The sequence below is a fragment of the Rhinolophus ferrumequinum genome, chromosome 12 (assembly GCF_004115265.2).
Source record: "Rhinolophus ferrumequinum isolate MPI-CBG mRhiFer1 chromosome 12, mRhiFer1_v1.p, whole genome shotgun sequence".
Taxonomy (NCBI): domain Eukaryota; kingdom Metazoa; phylum Chordata; class Mammalia; order Chiroptera; family Rhinolophidae; genus Rhinolophus; species Rhinolophus ferrumequinum.
In genome coordinates this window covers 65,121,489-65,142,998 of record NC_046295.1, presented here as the reverse complement: position 1 = coordinate 65,142,998, position 21,510 = coordinate 65,121,489, and the positions used below count along the sequence as shown (strand labels likewise).

The 21,510-nt window shown below is 40.5% G+C and overlaps 2 protein-coding genes across 3 annotated transcripts in view; one reads left to right on the top strand and one right to left on the bottom strand.

Annotated features, from left to right (window-relative positions):
* SLC31A1 (solute carrier family 31 member 1) overlaps nucleotides 1-7,226 on the bottom strand; it is a 31,270-nt gene extending 24,044 nt beyond the window's left edge. The window contains exon 1 of the mRNA XM_033122266.1: nucleotides 7,096-7,226. The gene's annotated coding sequence lies outside the window, so the exon portion shown is untranslated. The remainder of the gene's footprint in view (nucleotides 1-7,095) is intronic.
* A 193-nt stretch (nucleotides 7,227-7,419) lies between these two features.
* The window catches only part of FKBP15 (FKBP prolyl isomerase family member 15), a 50,848-nt gene continuing 36,757 nt past the window's right edge, over nucleotides 7,420-21,510 (top strand). The window contains exons 1-4 of one of the 2 annotated variants that reach the window (XM_033122630.1): nucleotides 7,420-7,589; nucleotides 15,008-15,123; nucleotides 20,143-20,227; nucleotides 20,669-20,738. In XM_033122630.1, coding sequence (XP_032978521.1) covers nucleotides 7,537-7,589; nucleotides 15,008-15,123; nucleotides 20,143-20,227; nucleotides 20,669-20,738 — 324 coding nt within the window. In that variant the 5' untranslated portion in view covers nucleotides 7,420-7,536. The remainder of the gene's footprint in view (nucleotides 7,590-15,007; nucleotides 15,124-20,142; nucleotides 20,228-20,668; nucleotides 20,739-21,510) is intronic. The other variant, XM_033122629.1, reaches the window with a different exon arrangement.

Below are 21,510 nucleotides of genomic sequence, written 5' to 3'. Positions count from 1 at the left end.
ATGTATTTCCTATTTTAAAATTAAACTTTTAACACCAACTACTTTACAGATGGGGAAACTGAGGCCCATGTTATTGAATAATGATACTAATACACTCTTTAGTCAACTGAACCCATAACATTTGCTTCTCATGTAAGGCTTCTGTAACACTAGGCTAATAACCACTTTGCCCAACCCTCCCATTTGTCCAGGTGGTTTGCGGGGAAGCAGCGAAACAGGAGGGGTTTCTGAGCTTTACAAATCCTGGTTTAGTGGCAAATAACACAGAAGCTCCTGTTTCTCTTGTCACTCTCACCTTTCTGTACAAAGAAGATCAAGTGTACAACTACATTTTTCACAAAGGCTTTAGAAAAGCTTTTACTTGCCTGGTCTGAATAGGACAACTCAAATTTGATATGTCAAACAAACAAAGTGAAAAGGGACTTTTCGTTATGCAATGACAGAAGGGCCTAAGTCCAGTAGGGAGTGGATCTCCCAGCTATTACACTCCATTTCTCTGATTCCTTTTGTTGCTGGTTAAGTCACATACGGGAATAAAGCAATCACGAGATGAACCCTTTCACAATCCTTTTAATGGATCCTTTTGTAGTCTTGACCCCTTTCCAATTTGTTAACCTTGAGTGCTTTAGTATGATTTATATAAAGAGTGTTTTACAGAGCGTGTGATAAGAGTGTGGAAAGCACTGGACTAGGCATCAGAAGCTCCACGCTACGGACACAAGTTTACCGTTATTAGTCATGTGATGTTAAGCAAATCACCTAAATCCTACAAGTCCTAGTCTATTCATTGTAAAATGGATATGAAAATACCTACTCTGCCAATCTCACAGGTTTGCAAGGATCAAATAAAATGTCAAATACTTTCTAATTCTAAGGTATAGTAAGTATGAAATATTATCAATAATAGCTTACTTACTCATTACATGACGAAATTAATCTCTGAAAGGAGATCCAAGTCACACATAGGGATCCCTTTCACGTCACTTAAAATATACAGCCTCTGAGAGTTTGACTGAAAGAACACTACCTGGTCAGATACATATACACAGCTGACCCTTGAACAACGGGGGGGTTAGGTGCACCAACCCCTCGCAGTAGAAAATCTGCATATAACTTTTGACTCCCCAAAAACTTAACTACACTTGTTCCTTGGTAGCTGTGGGGGATTGGTTCCAGGAACCCCAGTGAATACCAAAATCCAAGGATGCTCAAGTCCTTCATATAAAATGGCGTAGAACAATGCATACCGTCAGCCCTCTGCATCCATGAAAATACTGTTTTCCACCTGAAGTTGGTTGCAACTGCAGACGCAAAACACAGGGATATGGAGGGCTGACTGTATATTTATTGAAAAAAATCCACTGGTAAGTGGACTCGCGTAGTTCAAACCGATGCTGTTCAAGGGTCAACTGTATTGGGAAAGCATTGCTTTAACTGCCTTGTTATAATTAAAGGCAGGCACAAGCACCTTTGCTTAAACTTTTCTTTAGTTATATTATAGAAGATTTTAATCGTCTAGATCACAATGTTGTTGGTTGGCATGTGAAGAATACTGGGAATTAATATAGTGGGAGGCAGAAACTACAAACCATTATAACTGTTCCTTTTTTACTCCTCCCTCCCTTTAATTAAGAAAGGATGATTTAATGAAAATATATAGAGAATCTAAATGAAAATGAGAAAAGTTGTTCAATACCCCAGATAGAAGCTTCATGGTATGGTGGAAAAGTACTGGGCTACGAATCAGAAGATTTGAGTTCTAGATTTGGCTCTTGGGGCTTATTATCTGTATGACCCCGAGGAACTCAGTATCTTCACTCACTCACTCATTCATTCATTCATTCATTCATTCAAATCTATTGTGTACCTACTGAGTGAAAGTACTATGATGAACCCCTATGATGAAGCCCAGTCTGGTGGAGGAGGGATACATACAAATAATTAAAATCCATAAGATGTGCTAAGATACAGACTATGCACAGGGATGTGGGAGCTGATAAAAAGCCGTCAGAAAAGGTAGGGAAGGAATGGGGGCTTGGGGGAACATAGTCAGCAGTATTCCTTTGCCTTTCATTTCATACATTGAACGACGACATTCTAGGTGCTCTAAATAAGTTCAAAATTGTATAAACACTCAGCATAGTTCTATAATAACTCTACTACTTATTTAGGGAAAGACTCAACCTGAATAAAAGGGTCCTCTAATATTTCACTTGTTGCTAGAGTGTTGCTCTCAATCAGTTCCCTCCAAATCATTCCTCACACTTACTTTTGCAATGCAGGTTTCTATCTCATTATGCTGTATTGCATAATGTCCTCAGCCTACAAAAACAGGTTGTATACAGAAGTCTTTGTATAAAGGAAAAGAGGTAGGGTGGACCCTTCTCAACCCTTTCCTTCTCTGCAGGGCTTTGCATTCCTAAGGATGGGCCCCTCCTCTGCTTGGGGGATGGTACCTAAATTATGACATATTACTCAAAGCAGTGGAACTTCAAAAGCATTTCCTTCCTAGTCCCAACTATAAGTTTTCTTTTGGCATAAGCTGCTCATTTTACTATGTAATAGTTTCAGACTCTGGATGACTTCTCATACTCTATCACCAACTACAGAAAACTTCTGATTTTGTAAGTGGGGTTACTATGCTAAAAGCTACATGTGGGAGTGGAGACATCAGCAACCTACCTGCCCTCTCTCCTTCCTCCGTTTTCCCCAATCGTGCCTGGCTTGCCAACTTTAAATGGCATAGGTATTTGGGTGTCACCTGGTCATTGAATTATCTGACATCTTTCCCTAGTTGAGGTGATTTTGTCCCTGTAAACACTTGTTTTTCCCAATGATAACTGTCATCTTTTTCTCTTTTGTGGCACTTCTGGTGAGGAAGGCACAAAGAGGAATCAACAGCTCAGGCAAACTAGAACAAGGAGAGGAACACCTTACGAATCAGAGACTCTTAAGGGCATGGGATAAATCAGCACCTTCAGGACAGTCATTTAATTTTGTTCACATTCAGTCTAGAACCTTTATTTTCCTCAATTCAAAATTGAGATTATAATCCAAAGAAAAACTGGACTGAGGTTTTTAACAGATTAGTACTAGTGTGCCAAGTGGTGGTTACCATGCTTTCTCTCATTAAATCCTCAGAACTCCACAGTCTAAGGACCATTAGAAAAATTAAGTGGCTCCTCAGATGGAGTGGGGCTAGGGAAACTTTTCCTGTTTATTTCATACACTCCTAAGCCAGTTGAATTTTTCTTACATCACTATGTCACTTAGAATAAAAAGTTCCATTTCCTACTGGGCTATGTACACACCTGTCACCTTGCCCTTCAAGGTATTTGACAAATAGGGCCCTGGTCTCCTTTTCAATTTTAATCTTCTACTTTTTCCTATACATACTGTTGTCTTATACTCTTAGCAAACTATCCCACAGAAGTCTCTTAACCAACTTAACCAATAACACACTAGCGAGGCTATTCTCCAATGTCAAGGGAGCAAGACTTCTGCTCTCCCTCTCAGGGAAGTTGTGTGCTAATAAAGGGTGTCAGTTGTGTTTGTTCACAAACCAGCTCATGCCAGTTGTGCTTATTATTGTATATATATAATTTAATAAAGTATTATATGAAGCAATGAAGTATAAATGAGAAGAAAATAATAACAGCAGCAGCTAGTATTAATTGAGTACTTACTACCTGCAGGCACTGTCCGTTCTAAGTGCTTTACATGAATTAACTCACAGAATCTTCACAAGAACACTAGCTACCAGATACTATTATTGTCTCTATTTTACAAAGTCGGAAACTGAGCAACTTGCCCAAGGCCTATACAACTAATAAGTGGCAAAATAATTTGGCTCCAGAGCTTAAGAATTTAACTAATATACTGCATAGATTCTCTAGTAGTCATTTCTATGAAAACCAACTTGAAAGCTTTGGAAGGACTAGGGAAAGATGATACAACTCTCAACTCTATTGCATGTGAAAGTAGCCATAGATAATATGTAAATCAATGTATGTGGCTGTGTTCTGATAAAACTTTATTTACAGAAACAGGCAGCAGGTTAGGATAAGATTTGGCCCTCATGCTGTGATTTGGAGATCCCTGAGCCCCACACTCCAAGAAAAGGCTTAGGTTAAAAGAATGGCAGAAAGATGTTTATGTTTCATGTTTACATAAAACGTTTAAAATTTGTGTGTAACTAATTTCTCTGATTCCCTGCTTTAACTAACTTACTTTTTCAGTTAACAGACTACTAGCCCTAATTGCATCAGAGAAGAGGGCAACTCTTATTCTGTAGGAAATTTATGTCTTCTGTCCTGCCTTTGTGCTTTCACCAAACCACCGAAGCTACCCTTCAACCAGGGAAGTCTCACTTGCTCACGTCCACCTGGAATCCCACTCCACTTCAAAGCCCATTATCTAACCCCACACCCTCCTCCACACTGCATCACTTCTTCCTTTGAAATCCCACAATAATTATTTTCTACTTATGGGACTTACTTTACTACGTCTTCTATTATGGTTATTTGTATACTTCAATTATCCCCACTACTCAACTATTAAGCACTTTGAGCACATGGAGAACGGTGACTAACTCGTTTTCCTGTCCTAGGCAACACGTAGCACGGTGCCTTACACGGGTTTTCAGATAATACTACTTGAATTATGTTCGAACATTCTTCTGTTTTCAGTGGCTGAACAGAAAGAACTGTATACTGACGGCCCCCTCCAATCTATATTTAATTCACCTCCCTATCGCCGTACCTGTGATCTAACTGGGTTATAACTTTATTAATTTTTTTCACTTTAAAGTGGTTTATTTTATTTTTATTTTTTAATTGCCCTCACCAGTACAGATTAGTGTGAGTGTATCTGTACGTACGTAAAAATTATCATTTCTGTAGCAAAATTGCTGATTTTGAAAGGAATTATTAAAACTGCTGCTTCCTGGTTAATCTCCCGAGGGCAATACATTTTATAAATACATCTAAAACCTGTGTACTTAAGCAAAACAAACAAAAATGCTTAATTTAAGCTTGAGATCAAGGGTCGTGCCTTACCTCCGTGTTCCCACTTAATAGATGTCTGGGCCTAATCCACTCCTTTCACAAAGTGTTTAGGGAGCCTGCCCTAAGCTCAAAGTCAGAAGGGCTTGCAACAGGAATTCTGGTTTCCTGATTCCTATAGTTCAATAGTCTAATTCAGGAAGACAGTGGCTTTTCTGGTGCCCCAGTCCTGCAGTTGAAAGACTGAGGAAGCCTCACCACTATCTTCCACTTCCTGATACTGCCAGTCAGAACCAGAACTCTGTTCCCAAGATGGTGATCTAGGCAGCAATATTTGTGGTGCTCCAATCACCAAGAAGGCTGATTCAGATTTTAGGATTCCTGCCTGTTTAAAAAGGTTATTTAAACACCCCAGATAAAAACACCTCTACTCAAGAATACAAGATAAACACTCTCATTCTTTTATTTCCTGAGAAGGAGCCACATTCACATTCTAAACAGAGTTACGGAAAAGGGTTCCTGTTCTAGTGCTTCATTGCTTTAACAGTGTCAGCCTTCACTGCTTTAACTATCTTAATCTGCAAAATAAACACAGGAAGCAGACAACCTCAGCCTTATCCCTCAGTTCAACAGAAGAATACTATACCAACAAAAACTAAGAGTTACGTATATTTCTAGCTATCTTATTCTCCTCTTTCCCCTTCCCTAGACCTTTAAAATAGTCAAATTATCTTCAATTAACAAGAGACTAAGCGACCCAGACGGTTCACAGCTAGTACAGCATTTTCATCTTTCTGGAAGCTACCAAAAAAAGGCCAATGGCTGTGTTCTCTGGGTCACACAGGAAGAATATCCTAGGAGAGTAAATTAAGGAATAAGGGAATAAGGATGAATTCCATTACTCAATCTAACAAAGAATTCATAAGAACCCATTATGGGCAAAAAGGCATACTGCTCTGTGACACAGGAGACACCAAGATGAATAAAATAGTCCCTGTCCTGGAGGAGCTTACAATATCATAGAAGTACAGAAACAATAATAAAAAGCCTCACCAGGGAAGCGCCAAGAGATTCGAAGTTCTGTGGGAGGGAGATGCCAATTACTTCATTTCAATGTCACGCTAACAGATTAAAACATTCAGGTAAGGGACACCTGTTGTCCTAACCTGATTAAGAAAAGCCTGGAGTGAAAGAACTCCGTGAGACCTATGAAATGGATGCTACAGTGGGATCCACACCTTGGCTAAGCAAGGCCTACCTGAACATTGTTCCAAGAATTACACCAGGTTAACCAAAGGAAAACGCACATAAAATACAGAAAATGTAGAAACTAGAGGCAGAGAAGTCAGCAACAACTGATATTGATTTAGGAAGACGAAGGAAAGAAGGAAGACGAAGGAAACCCAGGCCAAGGGTGAGGCTGGGGCTTTTCAGCTTCCTCCTTTCCATCACCCAGCCCCAGAACCTCCCAGCTCTCCTGCACCTCACCTGCACAGCGGGGCTCTAGAGACAGGACTTCTCTCAAGACGTGTATGCCCGTCTAGCAATAACCACTCCACAAGGGCATACATGCTCATTAGCTGATAAGGTTCTCGTTCACCCATCAGCTCACTGAGTCCTGAAGCAAGAGACCAAGGATCCGGCCCCAGCGTGCCCTTTACTCTGTGTGACCTCGGACTCACTCAAGTGCTTAGTTCCTTATTTTCCTTATCTGTAAATTCTGGGATTATGAGGAGACTTGGATTGAACGCAATGACATCTGAGGTCTAAAAGCTTCTCGACGAGCCGGCACACAGAAGCACTGGATAAATAGGCCGTTGAGTAAGTAGCAAGGTCGGCCACAGGGGACACGCGGTAGGGGCGTCAGACCCGTTTTATAGACAGAGAAACTGAGGCACCGAACATCTTGCCTCAAGGTCACTCCGGCTCTGTCACGGTAGGGGCCGGGCCGAAAGCTCAGGTCTTCAGATTGCCAATCCCGGGCCCTGTAGCCTTTCGCCGAGCTGAGAAGAGTGGCGTGAAGGGTCCTTGTCCCGGAGGGGAAAGGACTGTGAACATGCCAGGGTTGAGAGAGGGGCGAGGGAGGCCTTACCTTCCCAGATCGAGTGCCGCAACCGGCGCCTCTCTTCCAGAAAATTAACTCGTCACCCCCTCACGACTCTTCAGAAGCCCCCTCCACTTCTGCCCGGCTCGACGTGTCCAAGACCGCCAAGGAGGCCGCCGATTCCCGCCCCTGCCCCGCCCCCCTGCCTTATTGGCCAATCCCTGCGCGGGACTTCGGTGCTCCTGCGGATTTCACCGCCTCTCCGAGCTGGGGCAGACTTACGTCACGCGGCGCGCGTGCCCCCGAGGTCCTCCCCTTTGCCTTTGCTCCACCTCCTCCAGAGCCTAGGGTCTCCTCTCGGCCTAGGAACCGTGCGAGAGTTCGTTCTGCCGGAAAGCAGCACGCCGCCGCGGCATTTCACGACGTCGGCGGCTAAAGGCGCAGGAAGCGCTCGGATTTCCTCCCGGCAGCCCGGCGAAAGCCAGAGCGATGTTCGGTGCGGGCGATGAAGATGACACCGACTTCCTCTCGCCTAGCGGCGGGTGAGTGACTGAGAAGCGTGGGACAGAGGGCTTGGCTGAGAAAGCCCGGCAAATGGTTGGAGGGGTCGCTCTCTTAGCAGACCTCTTCCCAACTTCCGGGTCCATACCCTTGTCACATTCCGAAGGTGCTCAACAAGTCTTAGAATTCTGGCAGAGCTCAAAACTGTGCTGAGTTAGTCCACCTGCATTCTGTACCGGGCATCTGCCCTGACCCTGGGTGACAGTTTTGCTTTCTGGGTCATAATTTCTCCTGTGAAGTGGGGGTGATTGCTCATGGGAATACCTGCCTCAGAGTTTTTATAGGAGCCACCTGGGGCCAATATGAGACTTTCTCTTCTCCGTGGATAAGGTGGTGACACTTAATAATTGGCCCCGGTAGGTCAGCTCCAGCGTCCTTCAAGGCCCTGCTCGGATGTCGCGTTTTTCGTGCTTTCTCTTCTCTCGCATCCCCAGGCAGAAAAAATTGCTTTCTCTTCCTTATTCCCACAGCTAGGCGTGTTTACCTCTATCCTTGCCTACCGAACCTACTAGATTATGAGCCCTGACGGGACATGGATCTCTGCCTAGCGCTCAGCACGGTACCCGGTGCATAATGAGTGCTCAGGAAGTGTCTATTAAATACATAATAGCTGTGAAGTTGCACTCTACATGTTAAAACCAATCTAAGGTTGGTTTTATCCCCTGCCCCGCCCCCCAGTCATTGTATATAGGAGCCTGGGGTACAAGTCTTCAAGAGGCAGGGCTTTGTCCCTTTCAGTGATCAGTTTAGCCATTTCCCTTGTGTTGTGTCAGACAGCTTGACTCCCTTCAAACTTGTGAGCTGCCAAGTTTTGATCCTTGCAAAGCCTTTCTTTGAACATCTATTTAACAAACTTAAGAATGTACTAAAGTGATGAATACACCAACATATATTCCTCATTCTACTAAATGCTAAGAGTTTGCAAAGATGATTAAGTTGCTTTGCCTGCCCTCAAGTTGCTTCCAGTCCTGGTGGAGAGTTCAGTACATGACCATACAATGACACTGGCCCTCTTTTGATCTTAAATAGGATCTTTTGACTTATACTGTGACTAGCTCTATGTTACCTATACTTAAGTCCTCTTTTCACTCTCATCACCCTGTTCCACCCCGCCCCCACTTTAGATGGCCTATGTTTACTTAGTTCCATGTCGGGTTCTTTCAGTTGCTCGGTTATTTTAGAGTTAAGCTGTGCTTTGGTTCTTTTTTTTTCTCTGTCTCACCCAGAGCATTCAATAAAATTTCCACAGAGTCTAGCTTGCTGCTTTTGACTGTGTAGTAGCCCTTTGAATTAATCTTTTTCATACAAAACATTTGTATATGGCTGTGCCTTGTGAAAGTTTATCAGATATACTTTAAATTCACATTCTTAACTAGGCGAAAGTGTTTGGGGAAGTCTATAAATGACTGTTAGGGATCCCAACTTTTGTGCAACAAACAATCCACTGCTGACTGAAAATTACAGGGTAAATAATGACAGTCATGTGCTCTTTTCCAGGTTTCTGGCCTGAGATGAGTTCTTGGTGGCTCAGCTATGCTGGTTCCTGAGCAGGCTCATCAAGGACCTAACAGGCTTTAGTTCTGGGCATGTGACTGTGCTCTTAAACTCAGACAACAGCTAATTGAATTATAAAAGGCTTAGTAAACCAAAGATAACTTATTTTTGTTCCCAGTAATAAACCAGAAAAACCAAATCAAATTTAAGCTTGAGACTATAGAAAGTTCCACCAACATTCTCTGATTGAACTATTCCTTCTTTGGTTTCTCGAAGGAAGTAGAACACGTGACAGTAAGCACTGCAGCTGCTTTTCACTTCCTCTTTTATAACTAATTTACTGTAAATATACTTGCTTATTAATTTTTAAGTGTCTTGACTGAAATACATGAATTAGTTAATTCCCTTTAGGATATTCAAGCCTATTAGAAAGTGCCTGGGATGGCTGTCTAGATGGTTGATAATCTGTGTTCCAACGTTCCAGGCCTCCTAAAGTCCATAGTTAACATAGAAATAGTAAGTACAGTGGTACCTCGGTTTTCGAATGTAATCCACGAGTTCTGAAACATTCAAAAACAGCCGACAGGTAGGCCTCAAGTCACACTCAGCAGAAGCCATGTGACTTGTTCAACTTCTGAGTTGTGTTCGAAAACCGAAGCGTTTACTTCCGGGTTTATGGTGTTCATAAACCAAAATGTTCGTCAACAGAGACATTCGAAAACCGAGGTACCACTGTAATCAGGAGGTTTGCATTTATGTATACATGTATGTATGTATGAACATACGTGTGTCTCAGACCTTTCCCTGCCATTGTGACTTTGAAATGAAGAAATCTGCTAAATATATGGTACTTGGCTTCAGCTAATACAGATAAAAATAATGCACAGTTCCTACCCCTAGGAAATCTCCAATTAAGTAGCAGCATAAAACCAATCCAGTGTTAATAATCACAAAACATTTTTAAGGGGCCAGTTATAATATTATATACTTGTGTTTTAGATTATATAAAAGGTAAATGAAGGCGAATCTGATTAGCATAGTAAAGATAAATCACCAGTATAGAAATAGGAAAAGATAAATCTCGGGTAACTAGTTTGCTTAGTGGTTAGAGCACGGTGCTCACAACACCAAGGTCGCCGGTTTGCATCCCACATGGGCCAGTTAGCTGCACCCTCCACAGTTAGATTGAAAAACAATGACTTGACTTGGAGCTGAGCTGCGCCCTCCACAACTAGATTGAAAAACAACGACTTGACATTGTGGAAAAACACACTGTTCCCCTATATCCCCCAATTGAAGAAAAAGATAAATCTGGAAATGATCATCAGAAAACATTTTTTTTTAAATTGGGGGGTATTGGGTATTGAATATTGGGGAACAGTGTGTTTTTCCAGGACACACTGCTCCAAGTCAAGCTCCAAGTCAAGGACACACATCTGTTCCAAGTCAAGTCATTGCCCTTCAATCTAGTTGTGGAGGGCGCAGCTCAGCTTCAAGTCCAGTCGCCGTTTTCAGTCTTTAGTTGCAGGGTGTGCAGCCCATCATCCCATGTGGGAATTGAACCAGCAAACTTGTTGTTAAGAGATCATGCTCTAACCAACTGAGCCATCTGTCTGCCCCCAGAAAGCATTTTTAAATTCCATAAAAGATACGGATAAGCCTAGATTCTAATGTTGATTCTGCCCCTTGGTAGGAGCGTGACTTTGGACAAGTCAATTCTCATCCTTGGCTCTCCATACCTCAGTCTATTAAATAGTGAGGTTTGCCCTAGATGATCTTGGAGACCTTTCCCTTCTTCTATAGTTGTGTATTCATGTTAATACAGTTTATAGTTGCAGGTCAGTTTGTGTATCAATTAAGCATGCTTTCTCTCTTACAGGGTTATCTGAGTTGTATCAACATTTTAAGGTAATAGGAGTTGTGCACATGTATATAAAACATATGGTGTACTTAGTGCCAGGCACTGTATTAATATGTATACATTATCATATTTACTTCTCCCCCACTACTCTGTGAAGTAGTATTTACTATTATATTCATTTCACAAATGGGAAATTAAGGCTCAGAGAGGTGAGTTGCCCAGGATCACACAGCTAAAAAGTAAAAGAGCCTGGATTTGAAATCAGGCAAGTAGATAGCCACCAGGCTGCCCATGTGCCATTTTCATTATTGTAGAAGTAAATGTTTGATGTCACAGCTCATAAAACAAGTACTTTAACAACAAAAACTCCCATTTATTAAATATATTAATGTAGCATAAATACATGTGCTACTGTTTTTAATGAGAAAAGGAGTATAAAATTAAAGTTAGATTAAGGACTTTGGCAACTTAGTGCATTGGCTAACATTTATTTTTAAAATGTAATTAATGTTGTAATGACTTTTCCCATGAATTATAAACATAGAGACTCAAGTCCAGAGTTAGCAAGCCCGTACTTGCTAACATAGTTAGGGAGATGTGTACATTTGAAAACACTTTAGAAGTGGAAAAATATAATAATTTATAAGAAGCTTATGTATAGAGTTCATTTTAAAATATTAATAGAAAATAGAATTAATCTAAAAGATAATTGAGTTGACGTGGATTTTGGGTTGATTTTGCAATCATTAATTGGGTGGCCATTAGAGCATCTGTGGAAATAGTTTACCCATGACACTTGTTTTTCCCTTGAGAAAAAACATACTTGCAAAATTAAAATTGCGAAACCAATATGCATAGTTTACCGAAGCTAACAAGAACATTCTTATGAACTATCTGTGCACAAGGTATTATATCTTAGCTAGGATCTACACTTTATAAACTTTTCACTGTTAAAGGCATTGCCCAACTCGCTCAGAATCTTATTCTTTTAGGGAATTGGCCCAGATTGCCCTGGCTAAAAGGAGAACTCTTAGTCTTTTCTAAATTTTATTAGCATTTTTCTTTTTTAAACTTTTTATTTATTTTAAGTGTGTTTTTCCAGGACCCATCAGCTCCAAGTCAAGTAGTTGTTTCAATCCAGTTGTGGAGGGTGCAGCTCACAGTGGCCCACGTGGGGATCGAACCGGCAACCTTGTTGTTAAGAACACCACGCTCTAACCAACTGAACTAACTGGCCGCCCTATTAGCATTTGTTAATGTCTTATTTAGGCTAGCACTGCTCTCTACTCATTTAAACCTCTTAGTCCTTTTAAATAGGCATTGCTGGCCTCATTTACAGGAAACTGAAAGAAAGCTAGTAGTACACTACCTTGACAAAAGAAGGTAATAGTTTCAGATCATATTAAATTTATTTTGCAAAATTCTAGTATATATTATACGTAAAATTATTGGAAAAAAGACCTAAAGAAGTTGCTGGGAAGTTTCAGGAATCACCTAACTAAGGATGCCTTTGAAGAAGAGACGCTCAGAGCTAGACTAGACTTTAAGTTCATTTATTGAGCCAGCCTATTACGTACATACCAGACCCTAGGCAGAATATAAAGTCAAGTGGTGATTATAATAAATAATCACTTACCATGTTATATGATAAATGACTGAATAACTTTTATTAATATCTGTTGAGTATAATTCCACACAACAGCTCCCTGTTATATATCTCATTACAGTTTGTAGTTACATATTACATAATACAGAATTTTCTCATTAAGAGTACATAAGCTCCCTGAAAAGAGAACCCAGTTTTGCTGACCATTGTATACCCAGCACTTAGCACAGTGTCTGACACACATTTCTTGAATAAATGAAGTATGGAGTTCTATGGGAGCCCCTAGAAAGGAAGATCATTTAACGTAGACTTTGAGATTAGGGGCGTCTTTCAGGGGAGAGGAGAAACAGGAAGAATGTTTCATACAGAAGGAACAGCATGTCCAAAGGCTGGAGATTAGAAAGATCTTGCCTTATTTAAGAAACTAAAAGTTCCTCAGTGTGGCTGTAGGACACAGTTGGAGATGAGAAATGGCCAGTCAGGAAGCTGGGGAAATGAGAGGTCAGGTCTTAACAGGCCTTGTAAAGCTGTCTTGTGGAGTTTGGATTTTTATCTTGCTAATATTGAGGTGTCCTTAAGGGTTTTAAAGAGAAAAGAGACTTGGTCAAATCTGGTTTTCAGATTGCTGTGGGTACACTGGGAACAATGGATAAAAAGCAGGCAAGGCCAAGGCAGGGAGATGAGTCAGTTCTAGCTAGGTAGATGTGATGGTGGCCTGAACTAGGGAAGGGGCAGTGAGGATGGGGAGAAGTAAATGAGTTTGAGAAATGTTAAGCAAGTAAAATCAAATGGACTTGGGGATTGGTTATGAACACCAGGGGGGAGAAGTCAAGGATGATGCCCAGATTTCAGTTTGATTGTGGATGTTTGCAGAAAGGAGTTAACATACTAGTAGACCTGAGACCGTTATCCTTAGGGAGTCCTGCTTACAAGATTGGCGCTTGGCTGACATCTGGCAACGTCATTGGTAAACAGTTCCCCGCACTGATAAGCTTTCTGTAAATGATAAGAGTGGCTCACTTGTATAAACAGTTTGTACAAACAATATGATTTATGACCCTTGCCTTCCTTCTGGGAGTCTAGAATTTTGGTACATGCTAGAGGGTTTCTGTTTACCAGCCCTCAATAAAACCCTTGGGCACTGAGTCTCTAATGAGCTTCCCTGCTAGACCACACTTCACACATGTTGTTACACCTCATAACTGGAGGAATTAAATGTGTCCTGTGTCACTCCACCGGAAGTGGACTCTTGGAAGCTTCCTCCTGGTTTCCTCTGGACTTTGCCCCAATGTGCCTTTTCCCTTTGCTAATGTTACTGTGGATCCTTTCGTTGTGATAGATCTTAGAGCCACGAGTACAATTCCATGCAGAGTCTGTGAGTCCTTCTAACAAATCACTGAACCTGGGGGCAGTCTTGGGGACCCGAACACAAAATGTCATTCACCAAGAGAGGGAGCACAAGAGTAGAAACAGGTTTTACTGGGGCGGTGGGGATTGGGAGATCTAGTTTGGACTTGTTGCATTTGTGTTGCCTTGGGATATCTGTGTTGTCTGGTGCTCAGGAGCAAATTCTGGGCTGGGGATACAGATTTGAGCATCAGCATTTGGATAGCACTTGATACCAAGGTAAATTAATTAGGTTGCCAAAGGAGAGAGAGTATAAAATCTTGGGGGCACGGACTTTTAAAGGTTGGGCGAAAGAAGAACAGTCCAAGAAGTTAAATAAGGAGCCAGGGAGATGGGAAGCCAACAAGAAATGGATCCATTTAGCATTTATCAATGTCTTATTTGGGCCAGTTCCTCTTCCTACTCCCTCAAGTATCCCCACAAAAGTCAAGGGAAGAGTTTGTTTGAAGAAGAGCAAATCAGTTGGCAGTGTAAAAAGGCAGCATATAGACCAAAAAAAAGATAAGGACTGATAAACTGTGTGTAGTAACAAAAAGGTTGTTGGTGACCTTAGCAAGAGCAGTTTCTGTGGAGTGGTTGGGGCATAAGATTCTTGGCAAGGGATGGTGAAAGAGGGGTTCTGCCTGTTAGATGAAATGATAGATAGGACCATGTTTGATGAAGTTAATAGTACAGTTTTATTTTGATTTAATAATGTAGTAAAAAGTAGGAAACTATGACTTGCTCAAGGCAAGGATTTATAGTTTGAAGAGACCATGTGGACCAACCACCTCATTTTATAGATGCATAAACTGAGGTCTAGGAAGAAGAAATGCCTGGCTAAGTCCAGTGTGCAGGTAAGGTCAGCTGATGCTGTCAGATCAGAAATATAATCTTGATTTCAAAGACACTTAGCTACCACTTCCAGCATTGAATGGTGGAATATATAGACAAGGAGGTATTTGTTCAAGGTTGGAGGTGAGCAGCATTTATGATGTTTCCAGGTTTGAGATAATATCAAATGAAATGTCATTTTCATTTTCTACTGACAGTGCCAGATTGGCCTCTCTTTTTGGACTGGATCAGGCAGCTGCTGGCCATGGAAATGAATTCTTCCAGTACACAGCCCCCAAACAGCCTAAGAAAGGCCAGGGAACAGCAGCAACAGGTAAGTTAAGAGGTTGGGACTGGTCCCTACTAAGTTAGTTGAAGGGATAAACAGCCTTCTCAAAGTGACATGCCAGGTTGTTCATCCTTAATCAGTCTTGCGAAGCTCACCACCAGTGGTACTTGCCTCTCTAAGCTCTGAGATACGACTTCTGGCAGCTAGATGGTGTGCCCTTTGTTGGAAACTGATGTAAGAAGATTATAGTTAAGCTGTTCTGCCCCATGTGGATACCACTCAAAAAAACTCTGCCCAGGGTTACTAAGTAAGTACTCTAGTGTTTTGGTGAGAAGGAAGAGCTGCTTTTTACCTGAATGGGTTAGACGTATGGTGACAGTGAATTTTTCCCAACTAGATAACGATGCTTGGTCCTATATCCCCTGTACCTTTCATCATGATGGACACAAGAAAATGGAGTGGACATTTGTTGAATAAAAGGAGAGAAGGGGGACTGATATTTTTTAAATGCCTACTATGTGTCTGGTCTTAGGTGCTTTACTTAGATTTTCTTATTTTATTTCTCACAACAATTCTGTGAAACAGGTGAGACTACCACCATTTTAGAGGCTCAGAGAGGTTTAGAGACTCGATCAAGGTCATATATCAGTGAGTGACAAGAGTTGAAATTTGAACTTCGACCTGATTCACTCCAAAGGTTTTCTTCCCTCCCCTACACTTTGCTTTCTTTGTGTAAGAACCAGAAGAGGAGTGAAGGTCTGATAGAAACAGTCCTGAGCTGCTAGCCCTGAACAGGTGGTGAGGGACATTAAGTATTTGTTGCATGAAGGTGAAAGTATAGAGTGCCTTTTACATGCCAGGCACAATGCTAGCAGTGAGGACATTGTTAGGGTATTTAGAGTCAAATAGTTACACCAGGTACCGTATGGCCCATAAAGTCTAAAATAATTTAGTTTGGCCCTTTACAGAAAATGCTTGCTGACCCCTGCTCTAAAGCTTACCTGTCACTTTTGGCATCTTTGCTGTGGATTGCTAGTCCTGTTCTCCAAGCCATAACCTGGCCAGATTTCTAGTAGGCTGTGCCTTTACACTTCCTCTGGCACACCTCTTCATCAGCAGTGTGCTTCGGACTCAATTTAAAGTAGTTGAGTTAATGGATGTGGATAAAAATATACAACCTCAGTCCCCACCCAATGAAGTAACGTGATTTTTTTTTAAACCAGAAAACAACTATGAGTTAATTATACTTTCAAAGAGGAATTATAGAGGCATTTCAACTTAAAAATTACCTATATAATCTTATGTAGGTATTTACAAATAAAAGATAAAGTAGCAATACAGGAGACCCTTTTGTTCAAGGGATATTTATATAAGAAGTCTTTGTGGAGAAGATGTCTGCAGCATAGTTCTTGAATCTCTTCAGATTTCAGTATAAAAACAGAGCAACTAGATTTAAAGAGCAAACCTATGGATAATATTTACATAGAAACCAATTGAAGAGATATCCTTGTGAACCCCCACATATAAGCAGGTATGGGCAAACCACTAACAGCCACAAGGTTTGCATGGTAGAAAACAGGAACGCGGTTGGAGACTATCTGAATCTGAGAATGGGAGAACTCCAAAATAGCCAGTAGGTGTTCATGGGAAATATGGCAGGCCGTGCACAAAGTGGAAATGGTTTTTTGCCCACTCTGGTTGGTTAGTGATGGGGACTAAAAGAACTGGAGCACGCTCACTTATAGGAACTTGTGAAACTCACCTACTCTGGTGACCTTTCAGGACAGGTCCCCAACCTGAGAAGAACCTGCTAGGAGCGGAATTAAAATGAAGGAGGATAGAGATATTAGAAGTGAAGGAAAGAAGATCCAGTAAGAATAGGGCTAGTAGTAGAGTCAGGAAGTCTCAGGAGGAAGCCGCCCTATTTTTGAACTCTCTGTGGAAAGAACAGAAGAGGGAGGTCTGTGACATTAGGAAAGCCACCCTGAAGCCCCCGAAAGTTCAGAAAAGCAAATTTCACATAAAAATGAGCAATAGTGAAGCATTAGAGTCAAATTCCATGCAAAGTTATAAGAGCAAAGAGAGCAAGGAACAGAATAGTATCCCTACAAACAGTGAGAGCTCTCTTCCGTGAGAGTGTTTCTTACTGAAGAGATCAAAACTACAACCACTTACTAACAATAAGAAGGTAACGTAAGACGAGAGGAGAACATAAATGTGAACTAGAAAATCTCAGAAGTGAGTGACAGGACTCAGGCAAGAATTAGAGATGTAAGAAAAATTATTTCAGAAATGAAGACTAAATTAGAAGGAACATGAGAATGAACAAACAACAGATTATGCCTCAAGAGAAATAGGTGAATAGGAGGAAAGTTTTGAAATAAAAAAATGAAGACAACATTTCAAAAGAAAGTGACGAATATTGAAAATAGCAAAGAAGATCCAACATATGGAATATATATGTATGTGTGTGTATTTATACTTTATCCCTGAAGAAGGGGGAAAAAAAACGGGGGGGAGGGGAAGAACACACTAAAAGCAAGAAAGCTTTTCTCAAAAAAAAAAAAAAAAGGATTTGAAACTACATACTATTAAAGTCCTTGTGAGTGGGGAACTCGAGAATCGGTACAATGCTGATTTCAGAGAGGAAATAATGCTAAGCCAATGAGGTCACATGATTGTGAAGCTCTCTCTCTCTCACTTATTCCTCTAGCAAATCCAGGAACAACCTCCATTTCCAGGGCATTAGGTAGGAGATAAGAGTGTATTGGAAGAGGTTAAACTAACCGGAAGGAAGATCGGGAGATAGTCATTTTTCTCAGTGATTTAGACATGTCCTGATAACCTAACTCTGGCCTTAGTTCCTTTTTTCCTGTCATACCCTGCTTACTGGGAGAAAAAGTTTACTGTCGTATTACATACAGCTGGAAAGTGCTGATTGAATTAAAAACTACACTAAATAATAAGAAAAACATGAACACTGGACTAGGAAAACAAGCACACAACACAAACGGACAACTCATCAAAATAAAACAAATGGGGAATATAAATCTATAGGAAATGTTAAATTTCTGCTTCCCTATAATCAATAAATGCAAATGAAAGCAACAGTGAGATGAATGCCCTTTCCCTACTGCGCCCCTCCTATTGGTAAAGACTTAAAAAGATAATTCCTTCTTCTTGGCAGAGATGCAAAGGTGGCCGACTCAAATACAGGTAAGAGTGTAAACAGGCGTGGCATTCTCAAGGGCATGTGGGCAGGATGGAACAAAACATTAAAATGTTTTACACGCTTTTACCCCTCACTACCATTTGTAGAAATTTATTCTAATGGTAACTAGAGGTACACACAAAAATGGGTGTTTTAAGGATGTTCACCACAACATTATTTATAATAGAGAAAAAAATGGAGACAGCCCCAAGAAATATCAAGCAATAGGAAATTGGATACATTTTGGTAGTCATAATGTAGTATTTTATGAAGCCCCTAAAAACATTTTTAGGGGCTTGGTTAAAAACATTTTAGGACGATTGGGTCTTTGTTTTGGAGACTATTTTGAAGAGTATAAGGAAATGCCTGTACTGCGTGAGAAAAGGAGGTTGTCAAATCATTATCATTAAAAAGATATGATTTTTTGTTTAAAAAAGATAGAAAAGCTGTAAAGTATATATATGTGTAGGAAAAAGAGTAGGAATAAATACATCAAATTATTACTGTTAATTTTTGGGTGGTGAGATTACAGGTCATTTTTATTTTCTTTATGTGACAGGACTCAGGCAAGAATTAGAGATGTAAGATGTATTTTCTTTATATTGACTAAGTGACATGTACTCTACAGTCAGGAAACAAATGTCAGTACTGTTAAAAAATAAAATTAACTGAGTAAATTTTAAATGATCTTATTGACTTTATTCAACAGTTCACGAATCAGGCAGCATCCAGTCTAGCAGATAGAAAGGAGCTCCAAGGAACTGTACAAGATGAAAGACTTTTATAGGCAGAAGGGAGCAGGAATATGAAAGTTAGGTTAGGCAAAAAAGCAGGTTGGTTATTGCAAGGTCACCTTCCTTCAGGGAGTGGCAAGGGTCTCTTAGGCAGATTACCTAACTAGTGCTGATCAGGCAATTCCTGATCAGGCAATTCCTGGTTTAAGATTCCATTTCCGGGAGAGCTGAAACTAATTCAGTCTCCGTTTGGTGAGGGTGGAACTTAGTATAAGCGACTTTATTTGGGGTCTGTTGTCTTGTTTTTACCAATACAAAATAAAAAAATAAAGAAACAAGGATGCTTTTGAAAATAAGTTCTTGGTTGCTGTGTCCACTCTAATGTTCTCACTAGTCTTCCAACAACCAATGCATGTGATGAGTATAAATATGCGATTTACTCTAAATGTACTATTTTTAAACATTAGTGTTACTCTATACCACTGTGTAAGTTATGTAATGGGTGTAATTTGAATATCATACATTTTCTACTCCAGAAGTAAGGGAAGGGGAAATCACTGTATTTTTACTTCTTATCGCTGTGAAAATATTGGAGGGAGAAAAGAAAGTAGATGGAATATGACCTCACTTTCTAGACAATGTTTCTTGTCCGGCTCATAGACTTGTTTGGAGTGGAGTTGGAGTCCTGGGTTCGAATCCTAGGCATGCTGCTGTCATCCTGGAAGGCACTTCGGTGCTTGGAGCCTCACGTTCCTCACCCCCAGATGAGGTTATAGGGCTGTTTCATGGATCAAATGAGGATAATGGTCATGAAAACATTGTAATACTAACAACTATAAAGTAGAAAGGGGAATTTTGAAGCTGCTTTAATGGTTAAAAATCAGTTTCAAACAAGAAATGAATGACAAGAAGCGGAGTACGGCATTATGAATAGAGACAGTGGAAATGTAATGGCTGTGTGTGATGTCAGGGGTTGTGGATGGGGGGAGAGGGGTTGTCATTGTGTGAGGGATATAAATGATAAATGTCTAACTATTACATTGTTTTGTGCACCTGAAACTAATAAAAAATGTTAAAAAAAAAAAAAGAAATGAATGACAACTTTGTTTGCATCTTCAGGAAACCAGGTGACACCAAAACCAGCACCCACCACAACAGGCACTTCCACAGTGTTGGTTGCAACAGCAGTCCATGCATATCGATAGTAAGTAGCCGAGAAGGAATGCTTCCTGAAGTTGGGGGTTGGGTTAAGCGCCTGTCTTTTCTCAGTAAGCCTCTGTTCATTGCAGAATGGCCACTCAGCCTTTCCATAGAGAAAGTATCAGTAATGCTTTTTAACTTTCACTTGGAGAATTCTACTCATAAAACTTTGAAGATCCATTATCTTCTCTCTCTCGGATGTGCTTATACCCTCAGCAGCTGCCTTTCCAAATGATCAAAGAAAGCTACTCCACCCAGATATAAGTAGTAGATATTTAAAGGGTAAAGTAGTTGTGTGAGAGCTTTACGTTATAAACTGCTCGCCTCCATTCCTTTCTAGAGGTTGAATGCATTGATTCCCTCCTTCTATATGGCAGAAAAAAAAGGCTGGTTCTGCTTAGTTTAAAGAAGTATTAATACCTTTTTTTTCCCTTTGCTTCTGTAGCACAAATGGTCAATATGTAAAGCAGGGCAAATTTGGTGCTGCAGTCCTGGGGAATCACATAGCCAAAGAGGTGAGATTGCCCCTACGTTTCACGTATATTCAAGTGTCCCAAATCATACTGATGAGATGGATTTGATCTGGGCTTGCCCAAGGGCTCATGTATCAGAGGATTAGAATGACTGTTTGTATTGAATGTAAATTTTAATATTAGGCATATAGTAACATTTGTAGTCACATTTTGCTTACTCTTGTGCATTAAAACAAATCCAACCACTCAATATCTTTAAGTTTGACCTTCGTGATGTGGACCTAGCTTAAGAATTTGTAGAGTGTTAGAGTAAACCATTTACTAAGGACATCCCTTTGTTATGTAATGAACACTTGGCGTACTGCTTAGAGCAGATGTCTTTGTGCCTGCATTAATGACCAGTGTTTATCCTTTGAAAATTTGATAATGAGGTGGACAGCTGATCACACAGTAAAATATTGGTTTGGGTCAAAAAAAAGATGTGGCTAGAAGCTCCAAGACTGATTTTCTTGTGTGGGTTGTATCCAGTTTCGTGTTCTGCTCCAGAAGGTTTTGAATATTGGTGAAATAAGCATAAGAAATTATAGAATCTTAGTGGTCCAGAGAGCATGAAAGCCATGTTTCTCAGAGACTCTCAGACAGAGGGAGATAAGATGACCTGTCAGGGTAACTAATATAATAGACAATACTCATTTGTACCAAAAACACACAAACAAAAACTTAATTATGGAAATTTGGAAACACATGTAAAAATAGTGGAACCCCTAGATACCTATTACTATACTCTAACAGTTAATAGTTTTGTTTACAGTTA